This window comes from Pongo pygmaeus, chromosome 7, assembly GCF_028885625.2.
Source record: "Pongo pygmaeus isolate AG05252 chromosome 7, NHGRI_mPonPyg2-v2.0_pri, whole genome shotgun sequence".
Classification (NCBI taxonomy): Eukaryota; Metazoa; Chordata; class Mammalia; order Primates; family Hominidae; genus Pongo; species Pongo pygmaeus.
The window spans coordinates 87,705,005-87,719,926 of NC_072380.2; the positions used below are offsets into that span (position 1 = coordinate 87,705,005).

At 33.7% G+C, this 14,922-nt stretch overlaps 1 protein-coding gene across 4 annotated transcripts in view; it reads left to right on the forward strand.

Moving 5' to 3' along the window:
- The window catches only part of HNF4G (hepatocyte nuclear factor 4 gamma), a 155,105-nt gene that overhangs the window by 118,336 nt on the left and 21,847 nt on the right, over positions 1-14,922 (forward strand). For 3 of the 4 annotated variants that reach the window (XM_054499480.2, XM_063668917.1, XM_063668916.1), the window contains exon 3: positions 14,227-14,395. In XM_054499480.2, coding sequence (XP_054355455.1) covers positions 14,250-14,395 — 146 coding nt within the window. In that variant the 5' untranslated portion in view covers positions 14,227-14,249. Of the gene's footprint in view, positions 1-10,452; positions 10,571-14,226; positions 14,396-14,922 lie in introns of those variants that run through there. The other variant, XM_054499481.2, reaches the window with a different exon arrangement.

A 14,922-nucleotide genomic window follows, 5' to 3' on the forward strand; every position in this document is an offset into this window, starting at 1 on the left:
GGTGAAGGTAGGGTACCATTTTCTACCATAGTGGGGATGAGTGATGCTTTTTTAATCCTATTAGTTTAATACAGGAAATGGACAATGATCATGTAAATGAAATTAATTACATAACTACCAAATGAACCAAAAAGAAACAGAAAAGGGTTCTGTGAGAGAGAACTATGGGGAAGATTCACCTTAAATTAGATGTGAATTTCCTTTCACTAATTTCTACTTGAATTATTTAGGCATACTCAGGACTCCTGCTGTATTTTTTAAGATTTTGAATTTGGATCACCTTTCTCATCACAACATTTATCTTATTTTTAATTTTTAAAAAATATTAATTTTTAAACACTTAATTTTGTTGTCCTCTCCTCCAAACTTTTATCCAACCACCATCCACCTTTCTCAAGAAGAGGAGCTACCAAAACAAGCTGGAGCTAAGGCAAGGAGGGTAATAACAAAGCAGAACAGAGTGTGTGTGCAGAGGCTACTGTTCCCTGCTCTAGATGTGAACCTGGGGACCTGTGCCACAGGGCCCTGGAGCAAGAATCAGAGTTCCAACCAAGATATCCGGACCTGTCCCACTCACCCTCAAGGATAGATTGTGCCAGCCTAAATACATCATATCTGGAGAGCTGCTGGTGTTCTAGGCCTCTGGGAAAATAGCAGAGCTGTGATATTAAGCTGAGTTCCCCTATCCTTGATCCTCAGGGCACCAGACTTTGTAGTTGAAGGAATCACAAGTAGAGAGGTTCTACTTGTCACCTTGCAACAAAACGGGCAATTTTTTAGCTGTTCTAGCAGCTGCCCACAAGGTTACTGTGCCTTACGCTGCTGTGTGACTCCTTCATTTATTATACTCAGGCAGGCAGATCTGGATATGAAGGTGAATAGATCCACCAGTAATAAAAAAAAATACTACCTAAGGAAACCGAGCAGCCAGAGGAAGGAAATATAAGTAGAACACTTAGGTACCAAACTGACATTTAGGCAGAATTTCTGCAGCTGATTGATGACAATTAGAATAAAAATAATAAAGATTTAAAGTAACTTTAGGTTTAAGTCATTTCCTAAGACTAAAATGTATTATTTTGAGTTCAAAAATTTAGAAGGATTCAGTGAGAATATGGTCCCTATGGAGATCTAAATTAGTGGTCCAGAAGGTGCACTAGAATACACATGTGAACAAGAGCAAAGCTACCAAGAGATGGTAATCATAAAGGAAAGCATACGAGACAGAAGATAGTGGCAGTCCTTGTTCAATGTGCTTTTTTTTTTTTGAGACAGGGTCTCACTCTGTTGCCCAGGCTGGAGTGCAGTTGTGCGATCTCAGCTCACTGCAGCCTCTGCCTCCTGGGTTCGAGTGATTCTCCCACCTCAGCCTCCCCAGTAGCTGGGACTATGGGCATGCATCACCACACCCAGCTAATTTTGGTATTTTTTGGTAGAGACAGGGTTTCACTATGTTGACCAGGCTGGTCTTGAACTCCTGACCTCAGGTGATTCATCCGCCTTGGCCTCCCAAGGTGCTGGGATTACAGGTGTGAGCCACCATGCCCGGCCTCAATGTGCTTTTTGTTTTTAACTTAGTTAATCCTTACAAGAACCCTTTGAGATAGAAATTCTAGAGAAATACAACATTTGAATAATGAAAAATTTTGTAATAAAAGAATAAAGAAAGAACAAACTGTAAAAATGTAACAGAAGAATTCTTTCTTGATGAAGAAATGTTAAGTACAGATAGAAAGAGCTCATCAAGTTCCATGAAGGATTATGAAAAAATAAAATTAAAAGATGCACTCCTAGACACACAGTAAAACTCAATTCCAAATATCAGCAGTCAAATTTAGCATTTCAATACAAGAGGTTAGAATTGATAAAAATTACATTTACAAAATATAGAGGTTAAAGGACTTTGACATCTTATCTTTCCACTATCTAAGTATTTTTCTATGTGGTGCAGTATGTGTCCAACTTACCTTTATCTAGGATGATAAAATATCGAAATAATTATTTGGATGAAATATCCCTTTTTCACACTGAACTTAAACACTTTTATATTATACAGTCAGCCCTTCTTATCTATGGATTTCATAATCACAGATTTCATCAATCACAGACTGAAGATATTTTCAAAAATAAATAAATGAAAAATAATAAAATAATACAAATAAATAATTATGATGACTATGTAGCATCTACATTGTATTAGGTATTATAAGTACTCTAAAGATAATTTAAAGTATACAAAAGGATGTGCATAGATTATATGCAAATACTATGCCATTTTATACAAAATGAGCATCTGAGGATTTTGGTATCCACAGGGTTACTGAAACTGCCCCATATGGATACTAAAAGACAACTGTATTCATTTGCCGTATACACCAAATAAATTGGAATTTCTCTTTTATCTCCAGATACTATTTATTCTTAAACACAACTATTCTGTTTTTATTATAATGGCTTTATATTATGTTTGCATATCAGATAATATCATCTTCACTATTCTTTCATTTATAACTTTTGGCTATTTTAAAATTTTTATTCTTTAATATGAGTTTGAAGTCATAACATCTAAAAACCCTTTTATCTCATCAAAAATAGATAAATAAATTCCTCCTGTAGCTGGCTTTGTATTTGGAACCGCATATGTTATTTTGAGAGAAGAGTTATTTTTATAATACTAGTTTTTACATATAAGAAATTGAATCTTAATTATTGTTTTCATTTCTGGCTGATTATTTTCTAAAATGTTATTTTCATATCATTTTCGAAGATTTATACCAATTATTTTTTCTTTCCCTATTGTAAATACTAGAACATAAAAAATAATAATGATTAGTACTGGTGAGATTGCATACTCTTGTAGTATTTCTAGATTAAGGGAAATGATCTTAATACATCGCCATTTAGAAATATGTTCAATGTTGAGTTTTGATATATTTTTAAAATTATATTTATGTGGGCACCTTCTAGGTCCAGTGCTTGCTTTTTATACCACATTGAATCATGCCTCCCAAACATTACCCCTTAAATTTACCCCTAGAGTGGAAGTGAATGGGGCAAGAGAAGAATGTTCTTTTTGCTCTGGAAAGTCAGCATTGGTATCATGAGGTAGATATGCAATCATATACAGGAAACTGTATCAAAAAAGGAGTAAGTTTTTCTTCCTGTTTAGACTAGCCCCAGGCTAGTAATCCTATATGTATATTTTGCAACTTCCCACTGAAATACCCATGACTAAACTACAGTGCAAATTATGACAGGCATTCAAGAGTCAGACAGTATCAAGGCTACACCTCTAGCTGCAAACCAATAAATTTGTTCTGTTGCAGAAGTCTAAATGTATAGGATAATAACTCTATTTCTCAATCCAGCTTCATGGATCCTGTAGAAAAACAATGGTTCAGCTATTTGTCTCTTTATACAGATATAAATCATCATCATTATCATCATGATCATTATTTTGTCATGATTACTTCATTATAAGCTCCATGAGGGCAGGGATTTTCTCTATTTTTTCATGTAGAAATACCCAGTCACTAGAAAAGCATTTGACACATAAAATGTACTCATGTACTCAGTGTAAATGCTATACATTTCAAAGTTTATTATTTGCATATGTATTTTATTCACACTTTCAGTAAGTATTTATGGAGCATTTCCTGTGTGACATACAGTATTCTATGAACTGCAGACAAAATAGTAAATAGAAAATAGAAGGTCTTTGCCTTCATAGAACTTTCTTCTTAAAGCAGTAGTTCTCAGATTTTGCTGCACATTGGAATCACCTAAAGAGTTTTTAAAACATTGATACCAGCTTCTACCTCCAGGCTTTCTGATCTAATTCGTGTCTGATGCAACTTGAACCTGGGGGGGGTCTTCAAAATTTCTCCAGATCATTGTAATGTGCACCAGAATTTTTGAATCATTGGCCTAATATACAAGTTGGCATTAAACAATTCCAGGTTTCTTACTTGAGAGTGATAATAGATTGTGTTACAAAAGCCGCCACTTTACCCGCTATGTTTGGTTCGTATTATATTCATACATTTACTATTAATATGATTTTAATTATGTCCTATATTCTTGAACCAAAAAAAAGTTCTTTATGGTATTTTTGAGAAACCAACCAACACTATTTTCTAAAATACATTTATCAAAAAGGAGGTGAAATATTTAAAATTTCAGTTGAGCAAGTTATACATCTACCTCTATTAAACAGAGATGCAAATATTGTTTACTTTTATCCCAATCAAATATCACATTAAAATGTTGTTCTCCATATGTATCTAAGAAAGCTTTAAAGAGGAATTTTGAGCAGTTCTTGACTACCTGACTGAACATATAATCTATTATTGTATTTTATATGGAGAAACTGTAACTCATATTTATATATTTATTTATTCATCTGGTTTCCAGATGCTAAAGTGTATGTTCATTATAGTACGTTATAGTTCATTAAAATGTTCAAGTCTAAATTGCACTCAGCATAGTGAAACTGCTGCTATTTTTCTTAAACATTATACCTCTTCAGAACATATTTGCAATAGGTACGGGCCCAAACTGATAACTTCCTTCCCTTCATTTTGCATAATACAGCAATTTTGGTTTCAAAATGCCAACACAATCTTAAATATTCTGACTAACTTTGCTGAGTTTGCAGTAGCAACAATGATAATACCCATTGTAAAAAGGAAATGCAGAGATAGTGACTGTCAAATCCTAACATGTTCCTTATATCCACACTTCAGTTTCCTTACCAGTATAATCTATATTCCAGTTAATAATTTAGTGCTAATCAGCTCCTTATCTTCTGAAAAGGAGAGTCTGCTTTGAATCATAAGGCAGCTGACCTTGAAGGTAGGTTTAATGTATGCAGATTTCTTATATCACCTCTAAGCTTTTTTCACTCAGAGCATTTTCTTGGTTACACTTAGCTCTGAGCTGTGCAATCATCATTTTGTCTATCCTAACAGTAACTGATTTAATAACAATAGTTTTTACTCTTCCTTAGTTTTGAACTTTACATTTATTTGTATAACTAGTTTTAAATAAGGTTGTGTTTTAATGTGCAAGTAAAATAAATATAAATAGTTCAGGTAAACCATAAATACTAGAAAGAATATAGTAGCATCTTTCTAAACAAATTCAGCTATTTCACAAGGTGCTTATGTATCTCTGTCAACTGTCTTTAGATTTTACTGTCAAATGGCATTTTTTAGTAGTGATATGATAAAGATTTAAAATTGGTTCCTTGGACTACATTTTGTGAATTGAAAATCAATATGAATTGAGAAATAAGCTATAGAATTTTATTATATATAAAACTGTAAGCAAAGCTATATTATTATTATAAAACTATGTAAGCAAAGCTATAGAAGTTCAGTTTAAATTTTAAAAATTTTCAACAAATCGAGGACAGGAACATGTTTCAAAAATAATATCAAAATTATAATTTTTACATGTTATAATAACTTTGGTTTAAATGTGTTAACGAGTTAATGCGATTGCGTAGATCTAAACTGAACAACAAAGGAAAAATATAAGAAAAAATAATTTTTGTTTATCTAAAAATTACACATAATCTGGGCTTTAGGAAAAAAATGTATAAAGCTCTTTGGAAATAGAATCCCATCATAAGAGGCAATTTCAAACTTCTTTGTATGTAAATAGTAGTGACTTGCCTTAAATATTAAAATACCCATCTTTGTTTGTTGTAATTTGTGAATTTACTTGTTTTCCCCCAGCAAAATTACGAAGAAGAAAATACAAGATTTCTATTTCAAAAGAGGAAGAATGGTTAGATTAGGACAGTGGCAGCAAGGAAATATGATGATTTTTTTTTAATTGAGATCCTTTTTGAGAAACAAAAGGTGGCTTTGCTTTGAATTAAAAAGTCATTTATGTTGGGTAGTGTTCTTCACTTAATGGTTTCCTGCTTACACTGAAAAATACACTGGGTTGATTTAGATTGTTATTCTTCTTCATTTAGCTTTTAGTGATCTCATTTGTGTAATCTTCGTACTGGAAAAGTAGAATATGAAAACAACAAGAACTATAGATGTGCTTTGGAGATTGATATGTAGTGCTTTTGCTAGTGAAAAATAATCTCAAAGAAATAAGTTTAAAAAACAAATTTTGTTAACTCTATTTTACAATAAAATGTTTTTATATTGTTATTAGCATTCAAAATTATTTTCATGAAAATTATTTTATGGAAATAACTCATTTTATTAGCTTGCTTTCGGTTTTAAATCACGCTGTGTAAGAATGATTAAATCAAATATAAAGTATGGAACAATTTAAATGGCTTAATGGTCTTCCAGATAAGATAGAAATGTTTCTGCTATTATCTTGAAGAATCAATAATGAATTGGGTTGTCTTCTTTAAACACCATGCTGTTTTCACTGCTTGTTATGTTGCTCTAAAGAAATTTAAATATTTCACATGCCAGTTGCTTGGGAGAAACATTTTTCAAGATAATTAGTTGTGCTATTTAAAATTAACCTTTTATCTACAAATAATGTTGTCATTCTCTCTGGAGTGTTTGACCTAACTAGAGCTAAGACGGCACATCTTAGCCTACAAAACATGAGATTTCACTAAGTAAAAGTAATGTTTTGCTCAGTTTAGAGAATAGATACTGGAAAGCAATGTTAAGAGAGATTTTCAGTAGTTCATAGTTTATCATATATTTATATTTTTTGATACGGATTAAATTTATATATCTTTAGAAAATGTGTACTACTTATTATAAATTACTGTTTTATGTATTACTATGTATAAATGATGTGCTTCCCAATTTAACCTTTAGAAGTAAACTTAAAAGCACTCATAAATTTCTGTTGAATGTAGGGTTTAATAACATAGGTCTTATTTATTTAAGGATAATTTTTTTCTACTATCACCTAGGCATAAAATTAATACAGTTTTATTTTTAACTACTTAAGCTCTTAATCTAATGTAGCCTTAATGAATTTACCCATGTGAAGTACTTGATGAAGCCATCATGAAAGGCTGCTTGGCTAATATCCATCAGTCCCCTTGCTGAAAAGAACTGAATTTTAATGTGAATATATATAAAAAAACACCATAACTGTTTCATGTATCTAAGGTTTATGCCACTTAATTTAATAATTTCATTTTTTAATTGTGCCATAGACATGTTTATTGAGTTATAAAAACACCACAATCACGAATGAATGGGAAACACAAAGAATTAGTATTAAGAGTATGCTGTTTGTTTTGATTATGATGCATAACTAAAAACCTAAAATTAACTGTAACTTAAATTGTTTCTTTGTGACTTTTTTTCTTTCTCATCCTCCCTCTTCATTCTCCCCTTCTCCTCTTCAAATAAATAAAAATATTCTGAATGTAGCTTAGTTTTAGAAGTAGAGAGGAAGATTGGTTATAAAGAGGAATATAAGTTAATTTATAAACACAAGTTATCTCAAGTTAAAATCAATATAAGAGAGCCTCTAATCTCCATGTAGCCAAAACCTGGGATTAACTCAAGTTCTCAATTTCCTTTGTAGATCATACTAATTAGTTTTCAGGGTAGGCACATCTTACCAACTTTATACACTTATCAAGAGTCATTTGGATTTGTTACCTAGTGTATGATTGCCATTTGTTCTTGTTATTTCATTTCACAATTTCGTTAAAAATTGTGCAATCTAATGCAACATGAACATTAAAAGCTTTTATTTTATTTTATTTTTTTGAAACAAAATCTCACTCTGTCACCCTGGCTGGAGTGCAGTGGCATGATCTTGGCTCACTGCAACCTCCACCTTCCAGGTTCAAACGATTCTCCTGCCTCAGCCTCCTGAGTAGTTGGAATTATAAGCGCATGCCACCACGCCCGTCTAGTTTTTTTGTATTTTTAGTAGAGATAGCATTTTGCCATGTCGTGGAGGCTGGTCTCAAACTCCTGGGCTCAAGCAATTTAACTGCCTTGGCCTCCCAAAGTGCTGGGATTACAGGCGTGAGCCACCGTGCCTGGCCAAAAGACTTTTTTTTTTCCTCTACTATAAAAACCAAGGGAAATACTGTGGAAGCAGATAAAAGCAAATTGACTAAAGTTTAGACAATATTTTGAAAAACTAAAATTCTAGAAGGGTTCTAGAATTTTTGCTTTGGATTGCCTTATGGGTGGCTTTAACTTTTTTCTCCATTAAAAAATAAAAAACTAGAAATCAAAGGCAATGTATGAGACTTATGAAAAAAACATTTAGTAAAGAACCCCAATCCGTGCATTCTTACTCAATGAAAAGGTCTTGGTTTTACAAACAGTAGCATCCATATCCCCCTATGTAAAGTAAGATGAAGTAAAGATATATCTTTTTATGACTTTCTGTTTCAATTATTTCATTTGCTTAATCAGTTGGGTAAATTATGAGTCCTAGAATTTAAGAAAAGAGGGCTTCCACTGTACTTCGTACTCTCCTTCAGAGAAAAGCTAAAGAAACCCCTTCTTTTGCTAAGCTGAGGCTGACTGAATTCCATGGGTGTTTCTACATCTGAATATCATTACAAAGACTACCCACTTGAGGAGCTATGCTTGCTATTCAAATCTACCATATCTTCTGGAAATTCTTGAGTTATTACTCTATGAAATGAAGAAAATAATGTAAACTAACATGAATGGGGCACAGGTTTCTTCTTGAATGCCAGCTCTGATTAGTTGCTAATTGCTACTTGAAGATCTGTGCTTAGATCCATCTGTAGCCCCTTTCACCGTAGAGTCAGATGCCTGGATCCGGTACTGTCACCGGCGGGAACAGACTAGGGTAGAAGGATAAAACTATGACAGCATTGTTCTCCTGAGCTACAGCCACATTTCTTTTAGTGTTTTCCAGATGTATAAATGAGCTTTTCCTATCTTTTTCTTTTTTACTTTTTCTTCTGTTGGGACACTCCCATCAGTGACATTCCTCTGTATTGGTGAATTATTTCACAGATTAGAAAGTTTGTGGGCTCTGCATAATTCATCCCTTTGGTTCCTATAGAAAACAAATGTTTGTTAACTCATTTAAAATAAGGACTACTTCATGCAAATAAAAACCACAGAATAAAAACCACTTCTGTCTACTTCTCTAAAAACTGACTAACCTATGTCTAGTCTTCATTAAAGAAAGTCAAAAAAGAAAGTTTATTCCAACATATTATCCTCACAATTAAGAGTATACAGAACATGAGGGCAAGAGGACTATTCCAACGATCACTGTTTGATTTACTGAATCTGGCTGCTAAATTGACTCTAAGCTATTTTCTTTACAGTTTGTCACATGGTTTAGAGTACTTTAAGAGGCCAGCCTTCCCAGGTGAAAAGTACAATAGTTTCTAAGACAGAGTATTCATAAGGTTTGTGGTGTTAAGAAATTGGTTAAGAAATATTACTTTTCTGCAATCTTTAACAAATGTGGAAAAGGACATTCTGAATTTATAATGTAAATAAGGCTGGAATTCTTTCTTGGAAAATAGAATCAATAAACATATTTTCAGAAGTAAAATATATTGATTGAGTACTATTGTCTAAATATTCCCCAAACCCTAGATGTTCCTTGTCAAATATACACACAGAAGATGTACTGTGCTATATAGATGAGAGTTGATGATAGGAATATGTAGATCTACACATGTTAGGGATAATTTTATTTCAGTTTAATGACATCAGAATTCAAAAGAAATGAAACATTATACATGTAACAATTATTTAAATGCCTCCCATGTACTAGCAGCTGTACTGGTTCTGCCCTTAGGAAGTTTATTAACATAGTTGGGACACAAGCCCATAAATACATAATTAAAGAGAATATTGTTAAAGGCCATATTAGGGTTACGCCTAGGGGGCTATCAGGGTATGTCATAACTCCCCACATTTCAAATTACAAAATTTGCTTTACTCCAAAATAAAGGTAATTTTATTGTAAATTTAAGAAAACTTGAAATTGTAAAGTGTTTATGTGAAATGTTAACTTACAGACTTGATTTATCAAATTTATAACACTAAAGTAAGTCCCGTTTTTCAGAATATGAGGTATGTGATTTCAGCTCCTTAAATGGGATACCTTACATTATTATTACAGTTTAAAACCTATGAGATTTTCTTTTCTATTTTTAATCCTTCTCTTAATGATCTCATTTATTGTCTACTGGAAATCAATTTAGGAAATCACGTTAGTTCACTAAGCACTTCAGATAAGGCTATTCCACGAAGCATTCCAAGATTATCACAAGGAATTGCTTTCATATGCCATAAAAGAAGAAATAAGCAGAATATGGCCTGCCGAAGAAGGTTACAGTTTTACAGCCCCTCCCACTGCAGCTCTTAAGTCACTCAGTTACAGTTAACTTTGGATTAGCACTCACAGATTGAAAGCAAAACACATCAAAACACTCATCACACACTCTGGGCTTGTGGTGCCACTTGTATGTGTGTTTCTAAATCAATGATGAGGGTATCAGAACCAATACTGGACATGGACATGGCAAATTACAGTGAAGTTTTGGATCCAACTTACACAACTTTGGAGTTTGAAACTATGCAGATTCTATATAATTCAAATGGTGAGTTATTGTCTGTTTATAGATGTAAAGAAAAGTAAGTATAATTGGAGAAGGTAGAAGACTGAGCTTCCAAAGGTGGTGGCTCAATGTTTTTTTGCTGGAGAATTTAGGGCTTGCTTTTAAGGCCACAAATCTGAGCTTTTGCACTTCATTGCAAAATTTAAGTTAATAATGCTGTGGCTATTTTGTGTTAGAGGTAGAAAAAGCCTGGTTTTGTGTAATAATGTCAGAATTCTGTCATGGGCCAGTTAGACAGGTAAAAAGAGTAAGTTTCAGTTGTTATTTTATGTGCTGTAAATCATAGTAATACATAATATTGGCAGATTGGCTGTGAAAGTATATTTTCTATGTAATATTTAAAATGACTTATGGAACAAAGTTTCCACAGAACATTAGGGAGTTTCACTGATTGTCTACCCTTTTCATTATAATTCCAGTTCTCAATTGCTGGTGATGAGAAACCGCATTTAAAATTACTATCAGGTTTTTGCATTGAACGCAAATATGAAAGGCAATAAGGCTTGTATTATAACCTCACTTGACAGGCTAATGTTTAGCCGCACAAAGCTGTTGGTATTTAATTACTGTAACATTTTAACTTTAAATAAGACATGAGTTGTTTAGGGGTTGTGTCTTTATGTAATACAGCTTACTATTGACTTTGAATTTAGACTTAATACCCAGTAAAAAAATCTTGTTTAAAATATGTTATAACTGTTAGAACTCCTATGATCGAGTAATTATGTATACTTTGGAAAATGTGTGTGTATGTGTATGTGTGTGTGTTTAATGCAAGATTGAGAATATATCTTGTACTGAGGATATCTTACTATTATACTGTATTGTATAATTTGTATGACTGGTGTTCTGGTTCTATTTTTAATAAGCAGTTCCTTATTAGTGGGGATTTTAAAAAATAGTCAAAAGGTGAATTCTGAAAATTTAGCACAACTATAGTTAAAATAAACCTGTAGTGCAACTTTCAGGAAGTCACTGTGTTGTGTCCTTATGTTTAGACTTGACTAGAGATATTTAATAGAGTATTTCATCAGAATCCTGAATTTAAAAAAACACTCATGATTAAGAAATGGTAGGGACATATTTGCCACAATCATAACACTTATTTACTATAAGTGTTTAACAAATATACTGAAATAACGAATTTGTATGGCTATATCCAAAGTGTGGTGTAACTTGTTTGTTTGTAATAATGTTGTCAGCAACATGTAAGTATGGCACTAAACTTGAAGCAAGAGTTGAATTTTTCATATTTCTATGTAGTCTCTCAGAATACAATCAATTCCAAACAGTTCTAACTTTCATATTGTTAATATCTGTTTTGTTAATGTTACTAAAAGAAAAATGTTTAGCATTTTAATCCTATGTCACATGACTAACCCTAAGCATATTCTCATTAAAATTTTTTTCTACTTCATGAAATTATATATGACAATATTTGTCTACTCAGAAATATTAGTAAGTAGAATATATGTAAGTTACAAAATGTAATCAGGACACGACAACCTTTAGTATTATCCTTTTGTTAGTTATACAATAATCAGTTGTTAATATATAATTTTATAATACAGTTTTACTATATATATTTAATATCTTTTGAATGCATATAGATTTTTAAAGATGTAATCCACAATATTAACTCATTTAAGAAATATTCTTTTTATTATAAATATCTACATTTTAAAAATAATTATTCCTTCAGAATTGTGTATTAGATGGCCCACAATATACTGGGCATAATCCTAAAAGCTGGAAAACAGAGGACTAAATAAGACAGATAAATTCTCTACCAACATGGAGCTTATATTCTGTGTGTAAAGATGGGTAATAAATGAGCAGACCAATGCAGAATATACTTTTCACTAATAAAGTTATATAAAAAACTAAGGCCAGGTGTGGTGGCTCATACCTGTAGTCCCAGCACTTTGGGAGGCTGAGGCAGGAGGATCACTTGAGCCCAAAAGTTTAAGACCAACCTGGGCAACATAGTGAGACCTTGTCTCTACAATAAAAAAAATTAAAAACTAGCTGGATGTGGTGATATACTCCTGTAGCCCCAACTACTCGGGAGGCTGAGGTGGGAGGATTGCTTGAGCTCAGGAGGTCCAGGCTGCAGTCAGCTAGGATTGCACCACTGCACTCCAGCCTGGGTGACAAAGCAAGTCCCTGACTCAAAAAATAATAATAATACTTAAAATAAGCAGAGGTTTAGGTTCTACTTGAAGGACAGATGGGAGGTGACATTTTTAAATGTGTGTTCAGAGAAGGTTTCACACAAAATGTGAGACTTTAACAGAAACCTGGTAGCTAGCTCAAAGAAAGGTTTAGGGAAGAACTTTCCTTCCAGACAGAAGGAACAGCAGGTGAACAAGTTCTGAGATGAGAGTAGCCTTCAATGAAGACAAAAAAAAAAAAAAAAGACGGTGTTGCTGGAGAATAGTGAACTGAATGAAAAGTGGTACCAGATACTGGGATCAGAAATTTGGGGGAGTTTTAGGGGGGTTTGACATGCAGGTTTACAGGCTGTGGGAAGATGCCTAGACATTATTCTGTATCTAGTTATGACAGGGTTGGATGCAGAGGGTGACATGATATGAATTACTTACAGCAATATCACTAAGGTGGCTTTGGGGTAACAAACAGTAGGGCAGCAAGAATGGAAGGAAAGAATTTAGATAGCAGGCTGTTGCCATAATCTAGAGGAAAGATGATGGTTGATTGAATAAGGATGTCCGTGGTGAACAGTTGTAGATTAAATATGTATTTCAGGCCAGGCACAGTGGCTCACGCCTATAATCCCAGCACTTTGGGAGGCTGAGGTGGGCAGACCGCCTGAGGTCAGGGGTTCAAGAACAGCCTGGCCAACATGGTGAAACCCTGTCTCTACTAAAAATACAAAAATAAGCCTGGCATGGTGGCACACGCCTGTAATCTCAGCTACTCGGGAGGCTGAGGTGTGGGAATCACTTGAACCTGGGAGGCAGAGGTTGCAGTGAGCCGAGATCGCACCACTACACTCCAGCCTGAGCAAAAGGGGGAACTCAGTCTCAAAAAATTAAATAAATAAATAAATAAAAAGTCTTGTAAACATGGACTTACCAAGGGATTGGTTATAAAAGATAAAGGAGAGAATACAATAAAGACTCACAGATTATTGGCCCTGGGAAACTGGATGGAGCCATTGACTGATATAGGGGAGAATGAAGGAAGGAAGAACAAGTTCTAGGGGAAAAATGAAAGACTTTTGTTTTTGATATGTTAATTTACAATTCTGATTAGATTTCACAATGAAGTTCCTCAATAGGTGCTTGGGCATTTCAGGCTGATGCCCATGGGAGACATCGGGGCTAGAGATAAAATATTGGAATTATTCATCCAACAGCTAATATTTATTGTCATGGAACTGATAAACTTCCCTTGGGAAAGAGCACAGTTGGAGAACTAAGCCCTATGGTGTCCCAAAGTTAAATTTTCAGAAATAAACGGAAGCAGCCAGCCAGGGGTTAAAAGGAAAGCACCAGTGTGGGGTCTCCAAGAAGTCAAAGAATGGAGTGTTATGAGCCTATAAATAATTAGTAGGACAATTTAGTCAGGAAATAGTACTAACTCTAACTGTAATCTTCCTTTTTTATTGACAGATAGTTCTGCCCCAGAGACAAGTATGAATACCACAGACAACGGTGTCAACTGTCTGTGTGCTATCTGTGGGGACAGAGCAACAGGAAAACACTATGGGGCATCGAGCTGTGATGGGTGCAAGGGTTTCTTCAGACGCAGCATTCGTAAGAGTCACGTTTATTCCTGCAGGTATTTGAAATGCCCTTTTAGGCAAGTTATCTTTACAGATGTTTCAGTTTGGCACGCAAAAAGTAAGAGAAGAAAATTCAGTTTTTGTATATCTGTAAGTCTATAAATACAATCTCTAAACTGAGGTACAAGTAAGAACGTGTGGGTATGTACACAGGATATAGTCACATAGGTGGTTCTTTTTTATGAAACATTTTAGACTTATAGAAGGTATATAAAAAATCCACCTACCTACCACCCAGCTTAGACCAATATAGTGGAAGCCTTTAATGGACACCTCCTCTGTCACTTTTTCTCCCTCGTCTCCTAGAGGTAACTACCATTGCCATTTCATGTTATCTTTTCCTTGTGTTTCTTTATTGTTTTACCACGTGTTCATATACCTCTAAACATTTTAAAATCTGCATTTAAAAGCTTTTTCAATATGAGTATTTTTCTTCATGTTTATTTTTTAAGTGCCATTACATCCTAGGTCTAAAAACAAAATTATGAAAGTGCAGATGATTTTGGTAGTTTGTTGATATCAA